The 24,539-nt window shown below is 39.6% G+C and overlaps 1 protein-coding gene across 2 annotated transcripts in view; it reads left to right on the forward strand.

Annotated features, from left to right (window-relative positions):
• ITGA8 (integrin subunit alpha 8) overlaps positions 1-24,539 on the forward strand; it is a 171,516-nt gene that overhangs the window by 112,073 nt on the left and 34,904 nt on the right. For both annotated transcript variants that reach the window (XR_014817944.1, XM_021064834.2), the window contains exons 21-24: positions 1,882-1,974; positions 6,786-6,865; positions 12,245-12,325; positions 22,914-23,019. Coding sequence is in view for 1 of the 2 variants with exons in the window: in XM_021064834.2 (XP_020920493.2) it covers positions 1,882-1,974; positions 6,786-6,865; positions 12,245-12,325; positions 22,914-23,019 (360 nt within the window). In the remaining variant the exon portion in view is untranslated. The remainder of the gene's footprint in view (positions 1-1,881; positions 1,975-6,785; positions 6,866-12,244; positions 12,326-22,913; positions 23,020-24,539) is intronic.

Genomic DNA, 24,539 nt, shown 5'->3' on the forward strand with positions numbered 1-24,539 from the left:
GAGTTCATAATCCCAACTCAAAACATGTCTGTATGATTAGGGTCAGTTATGGATCCTTAAGAACTTGAATACATGCTAAAGCTTCCTTTGAGAAGTGAGAACATTACCAGCTTTTTAAGCATTACATGCTTCCTGGAGTTCCTGCCATGGTACAGTGGGTTGAGAACTGATTGCAGCAGCTCAGATCACTGCAGAGGCGCAGGTTCGATCCTCAGCCTGACACACAGGGTTAAAGGATATAGCATTCCTGCAGTTTGGATTCAAACTCTGGCCCAGGAACTTCCATATGGAGCAAGTGTGGCCATGAAAGAAAGAAAGAGAGAGAAGAAAAAAAAGAAAAGAAAGAAAGAAACAAAGAAAAAAAGAGAAAGAAAATCTACTTCTTATCTCCTTAGGATACCAACGTGTCACTCAGGTTATTTGGAAAGAGCACGTTAAATGCTGCCTCCAAAAACCAGATTTCACTTCTTTCTCATCAGTTTGAGCAGAACTTTCAACAGCTGATGGCAGGAGGGGGCCTCTATCCTTAGCTGTGCATTTGTCCATTTCATTTCAGGCTCCTCTTAGGAAAGACTGTGAGCCATTTCTGCTCTGTATCTCTGACATCATTCACAGCTTTGAGCCTGACATTGTCCTAGACACTGGAGATAGAATATATATAAAATCCCTCTACCCCCTTAAGCTTATTTTCTTAAAGCATATGATTGACCCACAATTATTTAATTAGATGCCTGGGTTTGTCTGCCTTTTCCTTGTTTCGTTTTGGCTTTTGGTTTTCCTCAACAAAATGACAAGAAGGGAAAGGTGGAGGGCTTCTGGAACTTTTACTTGAATATTCACGTGACTTCCTTAAGTGAAATTTCAGTAGAGCTGACAGATGAAGAAGTAGTCCTTGTATTTGGAACCCTCCTCCATGGATCTCTCCAGGGGTCCTTCGGAAAGTCTTCATTTGGCAAGCTCATCTTTGGGAATGAGGCTGATCGGCAGTCTATCAGCAGCATTTAAGTTGGAGTTAAATAATGCATGAATGCATGGAGCCACCACCAAAGGCAACAGCAAGACCATAGGGACATCTGGTTTTGCAAGGTGGAAAGGGCTCAGGGTGGAGATCCAGCTGTGGATTTCTAGGCAGCTGGGAGGATCCTGAAGACAGGGAGAGGGGGCTATGAGCAGAGGGCAGGAGTCCAAAGATAAACCTCAGTATCCTGCCCCTCTTGTTGGGTGTGATCTTAGGACCTCCTCCAGCTAGCTCATGGTTCTCAGCACCTCTTCACGCTTGAGTTTTTAAACATTCTAATCAGAATAGGATATGGGGGAAGAGGGAGGCAAAAAGCAGTGGGTAAACTCAAAAGTGTTCTCTTCCGGTCTTAAGTATTTGTAAGCTTGAACTTACAAGTGTGATTCAAGTGTGCAATCTGAAAATGGAACCACAGTGTGGAGAAATTTGTGTTCAGAGCCATTCTCTTGCAAAGAGTCATTGTGTCCGATGATAATCTATATACTTTACTGTCATTGCACGTTGGCAAGCCTTCATTTGTTTAAGTCATGTTTAATTAGCCAGGATCTTCATGGCCTGAATTTAACATGAACAATAGTGCCAATAATTTCCAAAATGTTCTTAAACATACGCTACCAAACATTTTCTTCCTCAAACACCATCAGTGTATTTACCAATCCAATAGGTTTCTTCTTAAAATTCAACTTTGGTCTTTCCTCACAATTTTCTCTTCTGAGTCAACGCTCCCAGCTTATCCTTGGGCTCAGTCACTCCCACAGGAATTTGAGACCAAGAGAAGGTTGGCAGCCCACAGCCTTGCTTTTGCGACAGGATGTCATTTGTTCTGACCCCTAACTCCATGCTGGTGTTCTTTCCCGTTGCAGGGGGTGCGACCACTGAGCTGTGAGTACAAGATGGAAAATGTAACTCGAATGGTGGTGTGTGACCTTGGGAACCCTATGGTGGCTGGAACAAATGTAAGAGAAAACCAGATGCACTTAACTGATTTCTAATTGAATTTTAGAACTAGTGGAAGGCCCCGCCCAGTTCGCACTCAGCAGCTTATCACCTAGCAGCTAAAACCAACCAGGCAGGACGTTCCCAGGCTAGTGGGATTTTTGCATCAAACCCACACCAGTTGGATTATCTATGGTTAAACCCACATGATGAAAACTTTCACATGCGTTCCCTTTTGACATCACTCTTATATATCTTTCAATCTCAGCAAACCTCTAAGAACTTTTTTTATATGGCCACACCCTCAGCAAAGTTCCTGGGCCAGGGACTGAATGCGAGCCTCAGCTATGACCTACACTGCAGCTGGGGCAATGCTGGATCCTTTAACCCAATGCCTTGGGCCCGGGATCAAACCTGTGCCTCTGCAGTGACCTAAGCCACTGCAGTCAGATTCTTAACCCACTGCACCACAGCAGGAACACCAGCACTATTTTTCTTATTACAGATTTTTTTCTCAAATATTTTTTCCTTGAATGCCACTACCCATTTTTGAGTTCAAGAAGCACTGCAATGTAAAGGATTTAAGAAATAACAGAATTAAGAACGCAAAGATGATTAAACTTTTAGATATACTTCCCATATGAATATCATTTGCAGTATTTTCATGTTAAAATATTACCATGATCCAGATTTTAATCAGCTTTACCAAGTCTGTATTTTCCATGCATCTTACTTGACGAAAAATCATGCAAAATATTGTTGCAAGAAAAAAAGAAAGGGTTAATAAGGATCTGTAACATGCTCATGAAAGAATAAGGAGTCACCTTCTTTTTCTTTCTTTGTTTCCAGATTTGGGAACTTTCCATTCAGGACTCCTTGTGGACAATAAATTCATTTTATGCCATTGCAGTTTAGTAAGCTTCTTGTAATCAATATCACAGTGGAAATCATTTTTTTATGAAGTTGTAAATCAGAAGAAAAAAGAAAAAACACCTGAAATCTGGAGTTCCTGTTGTGGCGCAGCAAAAATGAATCCTGCTAGGAACCATGAGGTTGTGGGTTTGATCCCTGGCCTCGCTCAGTGAGTTAAGGATCGGCGTTGCCGTGAGCTCTAGTGTAGGTTGCAGACATGGCTCAGATCTGGTGTTGCTGTGACTCTAGTGTAGGCCAGCAGCAACAGCTCTGATTAGACCCCTAGCCTGGGAACCTCCATATGCCACAGTTGCGGCCCTAAAAAAAGACAAAAGAGAAAACAACAACAACAACAACAAAACCCTGAAATCTGCAAGTACAGTGTAATTAAATGTTGCAAATGAAGCATATGTATACCTTTGTTTTAAATGAGATGTTTATGCGGATCCATGAAATGCCTGTTTGAAAAAACTTTCATGAAAATGTGTATGTGGGTCTACATTAGAACAGGTTCCCAAAGGGTCCTCCAAAAAGAGTATTAATCCTTTGAGACAAGCCTTTCAAAGGGAGTTCTGTAGTCACTGCTGACAACTGTATCCTCCTCCTAGACTTTCAGGTGCATATATGCATTTTAAAGGTTCTGAGTTCTAAAGTAATAAATCTTCTAGGCCAGTGTTTCTCATGCTTATTTGAGCATTTGAAACTTTCTATCAAGTAATATCTATTTCCAGTTTATACTTTAGGCTTTTGTGCTAGAATAATATGTTTGTTTTTTACACTCTCAATTGATGATCATTCCATTAATCCTGGATATTTAAAGAAAAAAGAAAGAGGGAGTTCCTCTTCTGGCACAGTGGAAACGAATCTGACTAGTATCCATGAGGATGCGAGTTCGATCCCTGGCCTCGCTCAGTGGATCAGGGATCTGGCATTGCCATGAGCTGCAGTGTAGGCTGCAGATGAAGCTCAGATCTGGCATTGCTATGGCTGTGGTATAGGCCTGTTGATGTAGCTCTGATTCAACCCCTAGCCTGGGAACTTCCATGTGTTATGGGTGTGCCCCTAAACAAAGCAAAAAAAAAAAAAAAAAAAAAAAAAAAAAGACCAGCTTTAGTCTAGTAAACTCACTCACCTATTGGGGGTCAAAGAAAAAAGTAAATATTTAAGTGAAAGATAAACTTTTGTAATAGATTTTTATCAGCTAACCTGTATTGATTGTCTTTTGTGTTATAAATCCATCAGTGGGTGCTTTTGTGTGTGATTTAGTTTTTGCAGCAACTAAAATCCTCTAAGTCAGGTATTTCTCCAATGTTATGGATGAGGAAACTGAGACTCAGGGAAATCAAATGAATTACCAAAAGTCACACACACTGAAGAAGAGAACTGGGATATGAACGAGGTCTCAGAAAAAGCCCACATTCTGTCGGGTCTGCAAAAATTGGATAAAAACTAATGAATGACAGATAAAATTTTCCAACAAACCCATGAAAGATAGAATGGTCCAATTCTATCCCTAGCCTGGGAATTTCCATATGCCGCAGGTGTGACCCTAAAATAAAATAAAATAAAATAAAATAAAATAAAATAAAATAAAATATGGAGTTCCTATTGTAGCTCAGTGGAAATGAACCCAACCAGTATCAATGAGGATGATGGTTTGATCCCTGGCCTTACTCAATGGGTTAAGGATCTGTCATTGCCATGAACTGTGGTGTAGGTTGCAGACTCGGCTCTGATCTGTCATTGCTTAATCAGGCATGGCTGTGGCTGTGGCATAGGGCAGCAGCCACAGCTCCAATTCGACCCCTAGCCTGGGAACATCCATATGCTGCAGGTACAGTCCTAAAAAAAAAAAAAAAGCAAAATAATAATAAGTCCAAGCTGAGACATTAGAACATTTTTCGTTAGAATCCTTTTATCTAGAAGCTAATAAATCCTTTGGCTAGTTTTCAAAAAAGATCTAACCACCCAGTCTGGTAGGAAGAGGTCTACCTAAGGCCAGAAAGAAATAAATTGGCATGGTAGTAACAGCATTAGCATCTGTAACCAGGGACTTTTTCCTTTTTCAGTATTAAAAGTGTTAAATCAAGACCAGAGATCATCTAAGATCATCAGTAACTAAGGATAACCCCTACAAAAACTGGACACCAGTGTCGTTCAAAGTAGAGGGTAAAAATGGCCGTGTGGTCTTAGCTGCAAATGTGCTTTTGGAAAAGATGTCAATCCATTTTACCAGCAAATAATCTTTAGAAGTCAAGGAAGTAAATTGTTTGTATTCGTTTATCTCTGAGGTCTAGTGTTGAAGAAACCTAATAGCTTTCTTATCTCACTCTTGAAGGCCCTTAAACACATCAAATTTTATTGCATTCTGCTTTGTTATAAAATACTTTGATTTATTTACTTTTCCATTTTGTACTTTTAAAAGAATACTCGCATCAGGTGGTAGTAAAATTCCGAATGTAAAAGCAATCTTCAATATTAAAAAGCATCATAAATTGCCAGGACTAATTATTCCAGTCTCAATATTGAAAAAAAAAAAGTTTCAAGTGACTTTTTATTTTAACAAAACATTCAAAGTTGTATTCAGACATATTACTTCTGTCAGTAATAATGTCATTTTCGTATCATAGCTTTAGTAGTATAATATATTTATACACCGATAAGATTTGTAAAAACACACAAAGTCTCTCAAATAGGATAACAAACAAATAGCGGTTCAACAAAGGCTCTTTAGAATCCATGCCCAGAGATCTGGCATTTGGTTCTAGTTGGGAACATATGTGTCTCTTAACCAATATGAAATTGTCACACCTTTTTTGTATCTTTGGAAGTTCCCCTGTGGCACAGCAGGCTAAGAATCTCTATCCTTTTTTTTTTTTTTTTTTTTTCCTGTATTTTTGCCTTTTCTAGGGCTGCTCCCGAGGCATATGGAGGTTCCCAGGCTAGGGGTCTAATCGGAGCTGTAGCCACCAGCCTACACCACAGCCACAGCAATGCAGGATCCGAGCTGTGTCTGCGACCTACACCACAGCTCACGGCAACGGTGGATCCTTAACCCACTGAGCAAGGCCAAGGATCGAACCCGAAACCTCATGGTTCTTAGTCAGATTCGTTAACCACTGAGCCATGACAGGAACTCCAAGAATCTCTGTTTTCTAACAAGACTCCCTCACTCACTCCCACACAGTAATTTATCCCATTGGTTGCCTTTTAAAACCATAGCTAAAACACCTGGCGCACAAAACCTTGTGACCTATCTAATTTACTGACCATGGTTACACTAGAAGCATTTTCCACACTGCACAGGCTTCACCGATGTCACTTCAATGATGACATAAATCTCCATGTCATGGAAGCATCACAGTTTTCTAAATCAATCTCCTCTCGTGTATTTAGGTTGTTTTTAATTTATCGCATGAATAAGGTAGTAGGAAAAGAGTCAATATGAGACTAAAGGAAGAGAGGGGACCCCAATGTGTAGACACTCAAATTGCCTGGGACCTGAAGTCTCAGCGATCCCAGGATAAAAGCAGAAAAATGGACAGTAGTCTAGGGTGGGGGATTTGGGAGTTCCCAATGTGGCTCAGCAGGTTAAAAACCTGACTAGTACCCATGAGGAAGCAGGTTCAATCCCTGGCCTCATTCATTAAGGATCTTGCGTTGCTGCATGCTGTGGTGTGGGTCACAAATGAGGCTCAGATCCAGCGCTGCTGTGGCTGTGGTGTCGGCCAGCAGCTGCAGCTCCCAGTAACCCCTAGCCTGGGAATGTCCATATGCCACAGGTGTGGCCCTAAAAAAATAAATAAATTGGGTGGGGATTTGCAGGGATGACAAGATTTTTATGCTGTTTATAAGGTACCTTCCATGTAATAAACTTGGCGTCTTTTGATTTTCGTGGTTTTTTTTTTTTTTTTTTCAGTCTTCCTTGGGCCTCCGATTTGCAGTTCCACGTCTTGAGAAAACAAACATGAGCATTAACTTCGAGCTCCAAATCAGAAGGTTAGACCTTTGTATGCCTGAATTATCATCCATGTTCAGTATTAAAGAGATCTATGGTGAAATGAATGCCCCTTGTCAAGTCCCTTCATCGTAAAAGTTCTTCTTACAGACTCTTTTCCCTTTGTTACTCAGTTATTTCAGGTTTTCTTTTTTTCTTTTTTTTTTTCTTTTTATTTTAAGTAGTTCAATCAAGGAGCAAAGGAAAGGATTTCCTGCTGTGGTACAGAGGGTTAAGAATCTGGCTGCAGCAGCTCAGGTCACTGCAGAAGCACGGATTCAGTCCTGAGCCTGGCACAGTGGATTAAAAAATCCAGTGGTGCCACAGCTGTGGTGTGGGTCACATCTGCGGGGTCACAGCTGTGCCTTGGATTCATTCCCTAGCCCAGGAACTTCCATAGTCATGGCCATTAAAAAAAAAAAAAGGGCAAAAGACACAAAATAGTATTGTTAACGCCGTCCCCCAAACCTTCCTTTAGGTATCATTTAATAATGAATTCAGCAATGAAGTGCTGCATTTGATGGAAAATAGAAACAGTCACATTTTAAACATCCCCCTTTATCTAAAGAATGGTCTATGATTATATTCCATCCTTATACTCTGTAGAAACTCATGACTATTTTAACATCATCCTGAAAAATATAAAAACATAGAAATGCAAGGAGTTGCCTGGTGGCCTAGCAGGTTAAGGATCCAGGGTTATCACTGCTGTGGCGCAGGTTCGATCCCTAGCCCTGGTACTTCCGTGTGCTGCAGGAGTGGCCAAAATACATATATTTATATAACTACAGAAAGACCTGGAGAGGCAATAGCAACATACTAAAGCCATCAAATTCCAAAAACATACATTGTAGAGATAAAAGGATTTGAGTGGTGAGAATTTTATCTGCCTGCCTTGCTGGCAGGCTCCAAAAACATAAATAAGTGTTTAATGGATGGTTTGTATTCAGTGTAAATGTATATTTAAACCAAAAATAAATTAAACCAAATGTCTGAAGCCTGAACTCAAGCTTTTGACCATATTGACCACCAATACACGCATTTAATACCCTTTTCCGCAAATGGAACCCCAAAGAGACATGGGCTTTGTAAAGGAATAAACCTAAAATATTTTGTGTCACCCAGTGTTTGCATTAACAGGTCTCTCCACGCCCCAGCTTTCTGTGACATGTAAACATTTTCTTTTCTGTGGAGAGCGGGTCTCAGTGTCAATTCCCACGTGCAAACAGACCTTCCTGATCATCCTTGAAGCTGCCTGCTCAGTAATGATGAAGTGAACATTTGTATCATTTTGCTGATGTTCCAGCGACCACAGGAAGCATAGAGAGAATATTCAAAAATAGGAAACAAGTAAGGACAGAGAAATACAGCATCAGAGTAATAAGTGAAAAACATGTTTATCCTTGGTACACAACATAGGGTAGAGTGGTGGAGAGGAAATCCATCATTCTTTGCATAGAACGAGCACCGACAGTATAAATAGCTCAGCATCCAGGGCAGTGATGGATTGCTTGTTTGGATTTAACAGTGGTATTCGCCAAGGAGATTTCCTTCCTGGAAAGAGGTGGAAGATGCATCTAAATTATACGGCCAGGGGAGTTCCCATTGTGCTCAGTGGTTAATAACCCAACTAGTATCCTTGAATATGCAGGTTCAATCCCTGGCCTCACACAGTGGATTAAGGATCCGGCGTTGCCATGTGCTGTAGTGAGCCGGCTGGTATCTTGCATCACTGTGGCTGTGGTGTAGGCTGGCAGCTGCAGCTTCCTTTTGACCCCTAGCCTGGGAACTTCCATTTGCTGCAGGTGCAGCCCTAAAAAGCCAAAAAAAAAAAAAATTTATATATAGCCAGCCCAGTGCCTTTCTTACCAGGAGACTTTGTTGACACCACTGGTTACAGAGCCGAGTATGCTGGAAAGCCCATGTGACGGAGGGTGATTTTGATTAGCTGTGCAAGTCTGGCCTCTGATTCTGCCATGCTTATGCTACTTTTCAGAAGAGACTCCTACTCCAAGATGATTTCAAAGCTTGACATCTCTTTCTACTTTCAGAGTGTTGTCATGAAAATTGTATTCTTTAAACCACATGGAAACAAATGCAATAGAATTATGAGATAGCTTAAAAGAAACTTTAAAGGTAAATGAGGTATTGATTACAAAATGCTGCAAATGTATTTCATGCCACTGAGCTGTTCACTGGATTTGTATTTGGTGAATTTCATCTTATAGGATTCAAATCAATAATTTGGGGTTTTTTGATGGTGCTGGGGAGGGTTGTTTTGTTTTTGTTTGTTTGTTTGTTTGTTTTCATTTTGTCTTTTAGGGCTGTACCAGTGGCACATGGAAGTTCCCAGGCTAGGGGTTGAATTGGAGCTGCAGCTGCCAGCCTACACCACAGCCACAGCAATGCGGGATCCGAGCCGCATCTGCAGCCTACACCACAGCTCATGGCAACACCAGATCCTTAACCCACTGAGCAAGGCCAGGGATCGAACCCGCATCCTCAAGGATACTAGTCTGGTTCGTTTCTGCTGAGCTACAATGGGAATTCCCAATAATTTGTTTAAAAAGCAGAGCTGAAGTCCCCTGGTGGCCTTATAGTTAAGGATCTGGCATTGTCACTGGTTTGTCTCAGATCTCTGGTGTGGTGCTGATTTTGATCCTGGGTCGGAAACTTCCCCATGCCTGGAGCGCAGCCAAATGACAAAACTAAAAATAATAGTAATAATAATAATAATAATTTCCACTGTTGCAAAACAATAGTGATCTAGAAAATAGAACAAGGTCTGAGGAGAGTTGCAGAACAATGAAACTTAAGCTTCCAAACTAAAGAGTTCCCTGTCCTGCATTTGCAACCGCAAAGTATGTAACAAATGGAATTACTTAATAACTTCTTAGTGGTTAGTCATTCCCTGAATCCTGCCTTTAAAAAAAAAAAAAAAACAACCTCTTTAGTTGACTGATCCTCCCCAGATGTGATAATAAAGTGGCCTGGAAACTGGGGTTCAAACTTTGGTGAATAAGTCCCTCCAGGCTCATCACGAGCTTAGCAGCACTACCCCTTTACAGGAAATGAGCCTGACATTAGTCTGTTTACATCTTTTATGTGTGTCTGCCATTTAAGTTGCCTTATCAGCATATACCATCGAACAGGACTTTTCAAAAGCATTGTGGGAACAGTTTGGTCTCCTCCTCCTGTGAGAGCTGACTTTTAGCATATCTCTTCCAGCTCCCACATTTGGAAAGCTTCCAAAGTTAGTCAGAACATACCCCTTTAGCATCGTCACAGGGTGAGAGCTTGTCCATGGCACTCCTGGTAAATGCAATGATGGAAAAAGAAGAGGCTTTCTCTTGTTAATGAGACCTGAACATAAACATGACCTGTTAGTGGTGGTGGTCCATCCTGGTTCGCTAAACACTGCGTGATCCTTTGTAATATTAGCGTGATGTCGGTGCCAGCCCAGTAAGACAATAAATGCAAATGGCAGCTGCACCCAAAACCCAGCTACTGGTCCAGCCTCTCGTGAGAGCATGTTTGCTTTACCTTACAGCACTGGTGGCTTAATACATGCATTTCTTTACAGTTAAATTCTATGTATTTATTTATTTACCATGGTAGTGATCCTTAATCCACTGCGCCACCAGGGAACTCCCTAAAGTTAAATTTTATTTATGAATTTTATCACATTTATAGTTGTACAACAATCATCACAACCCAATCTTATAGCATTTCCATCCCAAACCCCTAGCCCATTCCCCCACCCTCAACCTGTCTCCTTTGGAAACCATAAGTTTTTCAAAGTCTGTGAATCGGTATCTGTTATGCAAAGAGGTTGTCCCTAAAATTAAATTTTAGATCTAATTATATTTGCTTGAGAGAAGGGAAGAGCAGACTTGAAGATAATTTTGCCACTGTTCAAAGAAATATTTTTTTCCTTATCATGGCCACATCTGTGTCATATGGAAGTTCCCAGGCTGGGGTTCAAATTGGAGCTGAAACTGTAGGCCTACACCATAGACACAGCAACGCCAATTCTGAGCCACATCTGTGACTTATGCCACAGCTTGCAGCAACGCTGAATCCTTAATCCACTGAACAAGGCCAGGGATCCAACTCGCAGTCTCACAGACACTACTTCAGGTTCTTAACCCTCTAAGCCACAACAGGAATTCCTCACAGAAATATTAGTCAACACAAGCCTTCTATCTTGAGACTTTTTTATGTATATATAATGATTTTTTTTTTCATTACAGCTGGTTTACAGTGTTCTGTCAACTTTCTACTGTACAGCATGGTGACCCAGTTACACATATATGTATACATTCTTTCTTCTCACTTTATCGTGCTCCATCATAAGTGACTAGACACAGTTCCCAGTGCTACACAGCAGGATCTCATGGCTAATCCATTCCAAAGGCAATAGTCTGCATCTATTAACTCCAAGTTTCCAATCCATCCCATTCCCTCCCCCTCCCCCTCGGCAACCACAAATCTATTCTCCAAGTCCATGATTTTCTTTTCTGTGGAAAGGTTCATTTGCGCTGTATTTTAGATTCCAGATATAAGTGATATCATATGGTATTTGTCTTTCTCTTTTTGACTTACTTCACTTAGTATGAGAATCTCTAGTTCCATCCATGTTGCTGCAAATGGCATTATTTTGTTCTTTTTTATGGCTGAGTTGAGACTTCCGATGTATGTGATGAACATCTATTTTATCTCTTAACTACCTTTGTAGGACCCACCCAGCTCCCTGGGGGCTTGCTTCCTCTCGCCATTGGCCGCACTTCCAATTTACCCCTCCCCTTTCACCCTAGTCAGCCAGTGAGCACCCAGTAAAGTACACTTATTTGAAATTACTTAAGAAAAGAAACCATAAGGAAGAGAAATTTACTGCCAGAACAAGTATGGTATGGTACCTTACAGAGCCCAACACAAATGTTTTTTTCTGTTCTGGGCTGCTCTTGGATTATTCATGCGAGTTTTTGCATGGAAAATCAGGAGTTGGCTGTGCTGTCCTTTCCCATTTGATGGGCAATGAACTTGATACACAGAGTAGTTAAGGAATGTGTCCCAAGTGGAAGCTCATTGCCTTTTGGGTTTAGCCATTGAAACCAAGGGTTGGCATCTCCAGAAATCTATTGTGTTTTCAGTGTCTCCTCGTGGAAAGTTATGACATTAGTTTTGATCAAAGAGGATCTGAGCATGTCCATTTCCAAATGCCTACTATGGTTTTGTAGAATGGATATGCCTTTGTTTTCTCAACCATCATACTGGCAGTGGATGTTGCTCCTGTGATATACGGAAGGTTTTTTTATGATTGTCTATTGTGGTAACAAGTGTGAGCAACTACGTTTACATCATATGCCACTGTGTTTTAGTTCCAACAAGGACAACCCAGACAGCAATCTTGTGAGCCTGCAGATCAACATCACGGCTGTAGCTCAAGTGGAAATAAGAGGGTAAGTAATAAACAAGATATTGTAGCAGTTATACTATAATAATAGCTTTCTCAGAATGAGCTATGGATAAAATATTAATGAAAACTGTATAGAATTATCCTAATGTCTTAGAGATCACAGTACCTTGTGGTTGTAGAGTTTCATTCTTTGCAATCCATCAATAGCTTTTCCTTGGAAAGTGGGGTAAACCCTGTGTGATAACGCTAAAGGCCATCAAAATCAGAGATCACTTTATTCCCCACATTGACAGCTCAGTGATCAAACTATAAAAACTAGTGCTAAGTAGCCCGATAAAATAGGCCACCACGTGATCGCTTACAAGTCTTATTACTTCCCTTGTAATTATTTTTGGCATAATGACAATCCAGCCTCACCCATACCAGTTTAAGAAACGGCTTTTAGATGTGATGGGATCTACACTTTGTGCCTTTTTCCTTCCATCTCCTGTTCTTTGAAGACATTGCATTAGCATTTGAGAGACAGGAGGCAAATGATCAAGGAAAAGGCTTGGAATAAATACCATCTGGGAGTCTGTGCCTGGGGTGGGGGCAGAAATCGGAACTGGACGGCACGTAGTTCTCATCTTGTACCAAGTGTGAACTTTGTTGATTTTTATTAGAATTCTTGTTTCATCAGAACAGTCACGGGCTTGGATGAAAATGTCAACTGGTATTTCAGGCTGAATTGTCACCGAGGCTCCAGAATTCCCAGTTCCCTTTGCTTTTCCGTAGGTCCTGAGCCCTGAGTCGGTCGCTCTCCTCTGTGATGGCAACTATAGATTTCTGCACTCAGAGCCTTTGTCATTACACATTCTTTTACTGCTGGTCCCTGAGCTCAGAGGTGATGGGGTCGGGGCAGAGGTTCTGTCCCCTGTCCTGGCACCGCTAAGGTTCCACCTAGTGGGTTAGGGAATAATAAAAATGCCTAACACGTATTGATACTTTTATGTGCTACCTCAGCATAGTGGCATATTTTGCTATGTACGAACATCCTCATGTACAAACAAGAGAATTTTGGTACCAGGCGTGGAAGACTACACAACCAGGAAATGGGGAGCTAGAATGCAAATACAAGTAACTTGTCTCCAGGTACATATTTATAAAATGATCATGTTCTAGGGCCTAGGAGATGGAGTTTTTTGAACCTTGTCTGCACAAATTTTGTGCATGCTTCTATGGTTTTTTTCATTCAAAAGAATGTTTTTGACATTCACTCACATGAGTCCATGTGCCTATAGTTCATTCATTCATTTTAATTGTGGAAGAATGTACATTGTAAAGCTATACCATGACTGACTTATCCATTATGCTCTTTTTTGTATTAAAAAAGTATAGTTGACTTACAGTGTTATGCCAATTTCTGCTGTAGAGAAAAGTGACCTGTTATACATATGTAATCTTTTATCAGGTATACATATTTTTTATACACACACACACACACACACACATATATATATAAACACACACACACACATTCCTTTTTTTTTTAGGGCCGAAGTTATGACATATGGAAGTTTTCAGGCTAGGGTTTGAATCAGAGCTGTAGTTGCCAGCCTACACCATAGTCACAGCAACAGAGGATCCAAGATACGTCTTTGACCTACAACACAGCTCAGTGGATCCTCAACCTACTGAGCGAGGCCAGGGATCGAACCTGCATCATCATACACCCTAGTCAGGTTCATTACCGCTGAGCCACAATGGGAACTCCCAATATTCCTTTTCTTATATTATTTTCCATCATGGTCTATCCCAAAAGATTGGATATAGTTCCCTGTGCTATACAGTAGGATCTCATTGCTTATCCATTAAATAGTTGACATCTACTAACCCCAAACTCCCAGTCCATCCTATTCCTTCCCCTCTCCCCCTTGGCAACAACTTTGAGTCTGTTTCTGTTTCATTTGTGCTATATTTCTGATTCCACATATAAGTGATATCATATGGTATTTGTCTTTCTTTCTGGTTTACTTCACTTAGTATGAGAGTCTGGTTGCATCCATGTTGCTGCAAGTAGCATTTTTTTTTCATGGCTCAGTAGTATCCCATTGTGTATCTGCAACACATCTTCTTAATCCATTATGTCAATATCCATTCTACTCTATTTTTTATTTTTTTATTTTTTGTCTTTTTGCCTTTTCTAGGGCCACTTCTCACAGCATATGGAGGTACCCAGGCTAGGGGTCTAATTGGAGCTGTAGCAGCCAGCCTACGCCAGAGCCACAGCAACACAGGATCCGAGCCATGTCTGTGACCTACACCACAGCTCACGACAACGCCAGATCCTTAACCCACTGAGCAAGGCCAGGGATCAAACCTGCAACCTCATGGTTCCTAGTCAGATTCGTTAACCACTGTGCCACAATGGGAACACCCCATTCTACTCCTGATGAACATTTGGAGATTTTTTCTTTTTTACAAACTTTCTTATACATATCTCCTGGTACACATATGGCAGAATGTCAGAAGGGTATATATTTAGAGGTGGAATTTCAGGATCAGAGATCACTGTTTAACATTACTAAATAGTACCAAAGTGTTTTTCCAAATAGTTATACCAAATTACAGCCCTGCAAGAAAAGGATGGAAGTTTGCACTGCTCCACATTATTAACGAACTTTCAAAATGGTCTAGTTTTTAATTTTGAGCCAATCGATGGATAAGAAATAGTGTCCAGACCATTTTGAAAGTTCATTAATAATGTGGAGCAGTGCAAACTTCCATCCTTTTCTTGCAGGGCTGTAATCTAGTCACTTATGATGGAGCACGGTAATGTGCGAAAAAAGAATGTATACATGTATGTGTAACTGGGTCGCCATGCTGTACAGCAGGAAAAAAAATAATGTATTGGGGAAATAAAAAATAAGTAAATAGTGTCCAAAGGAAGGTTTAATGTGCTGTTCCTTGATTCCTAAATGAGATTAAGCAGCTTTTATATGTGTTTGATTTTTGTCTTCTTATATGGAGAAATGTCTGTTCATTCTTTTGCACATTTCTACTGAGAGACTTGACTTTTCCTCATTAGTTCATAAGAATTCTTTCATATTCTGAGTCCAGACACTAATCTTTTATCAGTTATACATATTGCAAATGTCTTTTCACATACTATGGGCTTTGGTTTTGTTGTTGTTGTTGTTGCCAGCTTCGTTTTATTCTTTTTTTTAATTTATAGTTGATTTACAATGTTCTGTCAATTTCTGTGTATAGCAGGATTTGGCTTTTTTTTTTTTTAAGTCAAGGGGATTGAGATATAAATTACATAAAGTAAAACATTTCTTTTTTAGGTTTCCAGTTTGAAGAGTTAAGACACCACATGAACAAACACTATAAAACAGTTCCATCAACCCAAATGGTGTCTTCTTGTGCCTTTTTAGTCAATCCTTCCCCTACTCACAGGCTCTGGCAATCTTGATCTATTTTCTGTTGCTCTATTTCCAGAAAATCCTATAAACACACTCATAAAGAATGTAACCTTTTGAGTCTGGCTTCTTTCACTTAGCATAATGTATCTGAAAAAAAAGTCGATGTTCTTACATGTATCAGCATTTTGATTTGTTTTTTTTTTTTCTTGCTGGGAGGTATTCCACTCTGTGGATGTCCCCTGAATTGTTCATCCACCCACAAACTGGTGAACCTTCGGGTTGTTTCCTACTGGGGGCTGTTAAAAATAAGTCTGCCTTAGGCATTCATATAGAGGTTTTTGTTGGGACATTTGTTTTCACAAATGGAGTTACTGAGTAGTGTGGCAAGTGTACATTTAGGTGTACAGGAAATGGCTAAGCTGTTTTTCAGAGTGACTGTACCATTTCCACTTTACAGTCCCACTAGCAAAGCACAAAAGTTCCAGCTGTGCTGTGTGGCTTGCCAGAATGTGCTTGAGATTTGTTTGTTTTTAGCCATTTTAGCAAGTGTGTCAGTGAGAAGTAAGTATCTCACTGAGGTTTTAATTAGCATTTTCTCATGCCTGGTTATGTTGGGCATCTTTTCACTGCTTATTTGCCATCTGTATTCCTTTTTTTGGGTGAGGTATCTCTTATTAAAGGTTTTGCCCATTTACTATGGAGCTGTCTTATTATCCCATCAGGACATTTCCTTACACATTCTGGATACAAAAATCACTTATCAGTTAAATATGCTACACATATTTTCCACCAATTTATGGTTTGGCTTGTTGTTTTCTTAACAGTGATGTTCAAAGGGCAAAAGTTTTCAATTTTGATAAAATTCAACTTTTAAATATTGTACAGCTTTTAAATATTGTACAACTTTTAAATATTGTGGTCTTGGTGTTCTGTCTAAAAAAAAAATCTTTGCTTTATCCAGTCACAGTGTTTTCTCCCATGTTTTCTTCTACAAGTTCAGTAGTTTAACACTTTGTTCCGTGATTAGTTTGGGGGTTTTGTTTTATTTTGTTTTGTTTTGTCTTTTTATGGCCACACCTGCATCATATGTAAGTTCCTGGGCTAGGTGTTGGAACAAAGCTGCAGCTGCCAGCCTACACCATAGCCATGGCAACAGTGGATCCAAGCCACATCTGTGAACTATGCCACGGCTTGCAGCAACACTGGATCCTTAACCCACTGAGCGAGACCAGGGATCAAACCTGCATCCTCACAGAGCCAATGTTGGGTTCTTAACCCACTGAGCCACATGAGAACTCCTATGATTAGTTTTAAGTTAATTTTTATATCCAGTAGGAGGTAAGAGCCAAGGCTCCTTTATGCATATGATTATCCAGTTGTTTCTGTGCCGTTTGTTCAAAAGACTATACTTTCCCACTGAATTACCTGTCACCTTTGTTGAAAAATCAGTGGTCCATCTGTGAGGGTCTGTTTCTATACCTCCTATTCTGTTCCATTGAGTTACATGGATACATACACAAGGCTTGAAATGCAGAGATCTTGGTAAACTCACAAATTTGATACTTTTTTGTTGATTTCCTAGGCTCTTCTACAAAATTATCATGTTACCTCCTATTCTGTTCCATTGAGTTACATGTATACATACACAAGGCTTGAAATGCAGAGATCTTGGTAAACTCACAAATTTGATACTTTTTTGTTGATTTCCTAGGCTCTTCTACAAAATTATCATGTTATCTGTGAATAAAGAGATTTACTTCTTCCTTTCTAATCTGTGTACTCAAAAGTTTAACCATCTGCAAAGTTATAGGGAACCGTACATAAAAGACATCACCCTTGTTCTGACATGAACTACAAATTTGGGTGGTTCCCAAATCCACTGTCAGGTTCAATAATTTACTTATAAGGACACACCAAACTCTAAAAGCTATTATGCTCATGGGTACAACTTATTATAAGGAGATGAGACAAGTGAAAATCAGCCAGGGACAGACATGTGTAAGTTAGATTCTGGGGAAGTACCAAGCATAGGACTTGCATTATTCTCTTGTGCAGAATCAGGGTGGGTTACATTCCTAGTATTGATGTTTACCAGTATTCCTTTACCAGGAAAGCTCACTCAAGCCTCAAGGTGGGAGTGGGGGTATGAGGTTGGGGGGGTTTCATAACATAGGCATGATTGATTGATTGACTACTTAGTTGATCTCAGTCTCCGGTTGACTGAGATGATGTGACCAAACGCCCCATCCTGAATCACACAGTTGGTCTTTCTAGTGTGAGCAACTCCCACTCTAAATAATAGTGTTAGAATATCCAGTGTGACCTAAGAACCCCCCCCCCCGCAAGGAAACAAAAATACTCCTTCCTCTCAAGTATAACATTTTAAGAGCTTAGAAGTTACCTCTCAGAAGCTAAGAACAAAAGCCAGACTTCTTTGAGGGCAAGGTTAGATTATTTACTATGTCGTTATGCCTTTTATTTCTTCTTCTTCTCCTGCGACATAGACTACAACCATCAGTGCAAGACTGAATAGAAGTGGTAGAAGGAAAATGTAAAACCTGGCCTTGATCTTCAGGAGAAAACATGCAGTCTGATGTCAGCTGCAGGGTCTTTATAGATGCCTTTATGGAGAATGTTCCCTTTCTTCCTAGTTTTCTTAGCAGTTTCTGACATGAATGGGTACTCAGTTTTGTCAAACATGTTTTTTCCAAGATAGTTATGATCTCCCCCTTTTTTCCCATTAAAGGGGTGACCTATTTTTGTTTCCTAATTTTAATTCTGGCAAGAAGCACACTTAGTCATGATGATTATCCTTTTGTATTTATTGTGGGATTCAACTTGCTAAAATTGTCAGTGACTTTTGCATACATGTTCATGAGAAATATTGAACTGTAGTTTTCTTACAATTTTTACTTTCTGATTTTGGTGTCAGGAGGTTACTATCTTCGTAAAATGAGATGGAAGCATTTATCTATTTGCTCTATTTTCTGGAAAAAAATTTTGTAGAATTGGTATTATTTCTTGCTTACATACAGGATAAAGTTCACCAGTGAAGCCGTCTGAGCCTGGAATTTGTGAAGGATTTTTTTTGGCTTTCTGTTTATTGGAAGTTTTTTTTTTTTTTTTTAACAATTCCATTTCATTCTTAGATATAAAAGTTATTCATATTATCTGTTTATACTTGAGTGGGCTTTTGTGGTCTGTCTTTCAAGGAATTTGCCTTTCATCTAAGTTGTTATATGGTTTTGGCAAAATTTTCTCTCATTTTTGTTTTAGTGTCTGTAGGATCCTTAGTGATGTCTCCTCATCATCCCTGATACTGGCAGTTTGTATATTCTATTTCCTTTTACTTTTCCCTGATCAGTCTGGCTAGAGTTTATTGATCTTTTCAAAGGACCAGTCTTTTGGTTCATTAATTTTTCTTTTGTTCGTTTTGCTTTCATTGTTTTCTATGTCATTGGCTTCTGCTTTTGTCATTGTCATTTCTCTCCTTCTGCTGACTTTGGGTTGGATTTCCTCTTATTGTTCTAGTCCCCATATGTAAATTTGGAGACTTTCTTCTTTTCCTTCATAAGCATTTAGTGCTCTCAGTGTTCCTCTAACTCTATTTTAGCAGCATACCAAAACATTGATGTTAAGTTTTCATTATAACTCAGCTCAAAATGTGTTTCAGTTTCCTTTGTAATTTCTTCTTTAACTCATGAGTTGACTTATGGGAAGTGACTTGTTTGATTTAGAGGTATTTGAAACTAATCTAGATGTTTCACTTTAGTGCATTTCTAATTTAATTACCCTCTCTCAATGAGAAAAACACTATATATTTTTTAAAAAATCAGAAAACACAAGCAATATTTTTTACACTCATTTTTATAACTTTTAAAAAGTTACAACTGTGTATATGAAATTTTGTCTCCTTCTTTAGGCTTAGCTTATATATTTTTTTGCTAACCAAAAATAAATTGAAATTATTTTATTCCAAAGTAAATTTTAGTTCATGTTAGCTAAGTGCTTACTTTAACTGTATTTATTCTTACATCTCCATTTTAAGAGATGAACATTTTTAAGAATATTTCTTCCATCATTTTTGAAATCAGTTTTTCTATGTCAAAAAGAAGATGACTTTTTTTTTTTTTTTTTGGTCTTCTTGCCATTTCTTGGGCTGCTCCCGCGGCATATGGAGGTTCCCAGGCTAGGGGTCCCATCGGAGCTGTAGCCACTGGCCTACACCACAGCCACAGCAATGCAGGATCCTTGACCCACTGAGCAAGGCCAGGGATTGAACCCAAAACCTCATGGTTCCTAGTCGGATTCATTAACCACTGAGCCACGACGGGAACGCCTAAAAAGAAAATAACTTTCTATTTGTTTTGCCAGGTAATTAAAATTGGGTTTCTCATGTGGGAGAAATTATTTTCATTGCTAGGTTAATATCCAACAACTGACCACAGTTTATTCTCTAAAACAGTGTTAAAGTTCTTTGTGACTATTTTGCAAAGTAAAGCTCTTTCCCTCAAATACTCTGCAAAAATATTTTTTTTCCAACGTTTAATTCTTCAAGGAGCAAACAGCTACTGGGTTGAAAATCTTCCATATTTCGTCTTCAGGAAAATCTAACTTTCTTTTTGGCCAATATTGTTTCTTCCAATGTATTTTATCTAACAATTTTTAAAAGTTTATTGTTGCTTTTATAATTTTAAGAATAAATTCAAATGGGTTTATTTCTTTGAATTGAGGGGGGAGGAATACTAAAAAAAAAAAAAAAACAGATAATGTCAACACTGTCTTTAAGCAGGTTTGTATGTCTTTTGTCCGATACAAAGAATTAATTTAGCATATGTCCGTAGAGATGTTAATTTGGCTTTGAGGCAGCACACGCAGTACTGAGCTCATGGAGAGTAATAAAGTTGTGTCCTTGATAACCAACAGCATTCTACTGTAGAGCACAGAGAACTACATTCAATATCTTTTAATCAACTACAATGGAAAAAGTGTATAAAAAAGAATACACACATGTATAATTGAATCACTTGGCTGTATGTCAGAAACTAACAAAACATTGTAAGTCAACGATACAACAATTTAAAAAGTGCTTAAGAAAAATAAAAATATAAAATTGTGGCCTTGGTAAAGTAATCAGGATTGCATGAGTTTTTGTTGAGAAAGACTGCAATCATGGATAACCATAGTCTACGCAAATACTGTCTACAGCAGGTATAGTCAAACTAAGCATTATTTTTCCATACAATAAGTGATAGTCTTTGCTATTTGGGACTGATAGGGTTTATAAACAGGATTATGAAAATAGTGCTCACTGCAGACTACCACATCATCAGATTTGAGCTCCCTGATAACATGTAGACGTCAACTTAACAAAAACTGAATTTCTTACTTCCCCTCAAATCCTTTCCTCATTTCCAGTGTTGCCAGTGAGGACCCCAATCTTATGCTTGAGGGTCGCAGTGGAACAATACTCTGTCTCAGAATGTGAGGGCCATTCAGTAGGGGTGTTAGATGATTGCACTGATTGTACATCCTGGGCTAATTAGCTTAGGGGGTTGGGGTTTTTTATGAGTTTTTTGGTTCCTTGTTTTTGCCACAGTGTGCAATAGCTTGATATGGGATCTCAGTTCCCAGACCAGGGATTGAACCCATACCTTGGTGGTGAAAGCACCAAATCCTAACCACTAGACCACCAGCAAACTCCACAAGTTAGCTGTTCATATTCTTTTTTTTTCTTCCTCCCTTGCTACCTTCTTTCTTAAAAAAACAAATAATAACTTTGAAAACAGTAAACAATGTTTCACTTATTTAATTGGGAATCTTTTTTTTTTTTTTTTTTTTTTTTTTTTTTTTTTTTTTTTTGTCTTTTTGCCTTTTCCAGCAGCATATGGAGGTTCCCAGGCTAGGGGTCCAACCGGAGCTGTAGCCGCTGGCCTACGCCACAGCCACAGCAACGCGGGATCCAATCCGAGTCCGCAACCTACACCGCAGCTCATGGCAACGCCAGATCCTTAACGCATTGAGCAAGGCCAGGGACCAAACCTGCAACCTCATGGTTCCTAGTCGGATTCCTTAACCACTGCGCCACAACGGGAACTCCTTAATTGGGAATCTTTAGGGAGCCATTCTTTTTAATTTATTTTTTTCTTTTTTGGGCACCCCACAGCATATGGAGCTCTCAGGCCAGGAATCAGATCTGAGCCACAGTTGTGACCTATGCCACAGCTGCAGCAATGCCGGATCCTGGAACCCACTGTTCCAGGCTGGGGACCAAACATGTGTCCTGATGCTGCAGGGACACTGCTGAACCCATTGCCCCACAGTGGGAACTCCGAGAATTCTTTTAATGATACCTTTTACCTTAAGACTGTTAGAAAGTATTGTTTGGGGGGAATTATCCTTTGAAGATTATAGAACAATATCAATTTGTTTTGCAATCAGCTTTTAACATAGAATAATGCCATGTGTTTCATTCACCCACTGCTCCCTTTCTAGGTGTAAATTGCAGGACAAAATATCTATATATCAAGTTAATATCCTACCTACATGATTCCAGCATTTAATTCTCTCTCTGCCTCATGCTTTACTCATTTAGAAAATAACTCTAGAACTCGATCAGGCTTTATTTTGGCTCTGGTCCTGGTCTTGTGAGAGGTATAGCTGCATTAATGGAAAACCAAAGAAATCTAAGAAGGAGAAATGTACTAGTGGCCACTTTTGTACTCTGAAATATGGAACTAGAAACTACATGGTCACAACTGGACATTTCATACACCACACAAAATTCTAGATTTTAATCCACAAAAACGTCCCATTTCTTGATGTGGCTTAAAGCACAGATTATAGATTCCGTACACACACACACACACACACACTCCTATGCACAAGCTGTACTGATAGGTGTATGTATTTACATGTGTGTGTTAAATCATCCATCTCGGCTCAGGAATGCGCTCTGCTCTGCCCCCTAGTGCCCAAGAGAGGAGATGCTATCAAAGAATCAACACAGGAGCTAGAGACCAGTAATTAAGAACTGTTTCAGATGCTTTCTTATTCCTGTAGTTCCTCTGCTGAACAAAATTTCCAGTAATTTTTCCTTCTTGGCAATATCTATTCAAATAAACTGACATTCGCTCTTTGCCACCGCTGGGAATGTACTCCACGTCTAGTGAGACGTTCTTTTACCTGAGCCAACACCAGCTACTGACGTCGCCTTCCATGTTTCAGAGTGTCCCACCCTCCGCAGATCGTACTGCCCATTCACAACTGGGAACCGGAAGAGGAGCCCCACAGAGAGGAGGGAGTTGGACCATTGGTGGAACATATTTATGAGGTAGCTGTCATCTCTGCTAAAGCTGTATTCAGGGCTTGTCTTGATGCTCTTTACCAAGACACTCTTCAAAACACTTTAAGAGACACCAATCCAAGCTCCGAGCTGGTTACATACTGCCTAGATTTGTGCTTTTATGCTCTCCTGTTGCAATGGGTGGTGCTTGGGTGGCAGTGGCAGGGGCAGGGGTGGTGGGTGGGTTGTCCTGTTAAGTTACCACTCCGTGGTCACTTTCTTTAGTGGTGAGAGCCATTCTATAGTGTGAAACATTTTATCTTGCTACTCTTCTTTTTCAATTTTTTCTCTTTTTCTTTTCTTTTTTTTTAATCTTTTTAGGGCCACACCCACATCATATGGAAGTTCCCAGGCTGGGGGTCAAACTGGAGCTAAAGCTGCTGCCCTATACCACAGCCACAGCAACATGGGATCCTTAATCCACTGAGCAAGGCCAGGGATTGAACCCATGTCCTTATGGTTACTAGTTGGGTTCGTTACTGCTGAGCCACAAGGGGAACTCCTTCAATTTTTTTTTTCCCCTCTTTGAATATTTAGACAGCCTAAATCTAAAAATTACTAGCTCTCTAGCCTTTAATTCACTTCTTCCTACATTTTCAGATGTTGTTAAAACCTATCCACCTCTTAAACTAAATGTCACCAACTGGAAGTACCAGATGGAGAAGACTGTATGGATTATCCACTACAGCTCCAAAAAACACATATATGGGTAGATGATAGATAAATAAGAATAATTTCACTGTTCAAACAAATAACCCCAATCAGACATGACTAGCTTATCCCGAGATTTGAAGTAGTCCACTGATTACTCAGAAGCAAACCAGCAGTTCACGATAAAGCCCTGATGGTCTTTTCTGCTTCAAGTGTTTAACTGTTTATAGGGAAGAACTTTGTTGACACATTATATGAAACATTTAAATTTTTTACAGTTAGAAACCAACGTATAGTAAAGTTTAGTTAGTTGAGTAGTTCTTTTTTAAAAAAATAAAGTAAATGCTGTCAGTGGAGAACAGTCATTCCTATTCACTTTCAAGGGACAAGGAATGGAATTTTGGTAAAAGTGACATTCCAAGCCATTTTCTGTTTGACATTCCTTCTTGGTTCATACCCCTTTCCCTTTCCTATGTCATCAATGACACTGACCTATTAATTCTTGTGAATTGAGGTGACTCATTAATTGAGGTGACTTTCATCTCAGGCTAGAAGGACATGAATAGTGTTAGGTTAACAATAAAGCCACGTCAAAACTGATGAGCTGTTTACGTATATGGGAAAGAAGCATCAACTCCTGTGTCGTGTCAACATGAAAGCCTACCATCTGCCCAAGCCATGGTCCAGAATCAGAAGCCCTGTCCAAAGGTGGATCAAAGCTTTGGCTTAACTCTCTTGATGATAAAAGGATAACACAGGCTCCCTAGCTATTCAGACTAAGAACCTCACTGGAGAAAAAAAATAATGCTGTCAAATAATTTAGTAAACCTTGTTTGCATTCATTGCTTCGTAAGAAT

The sequence above is a fragment of the Sus scrofa genome, chromosome 10, assembly GCF_054392235.1.
Source record: "Sus scrofa isolate SSC_HxYL_T2T_F1_AM1 chromosome 10, Sscrofa_HxYL_maternal_Yorkshire_Landrace_v2.0, whole genome shotgun sequence".
Lineage (NCBI taxonomy): Eukaryota > Metazoa > Chordata > Mammalia > Artiodactyla > Suidae > Sus > Sus scrofa.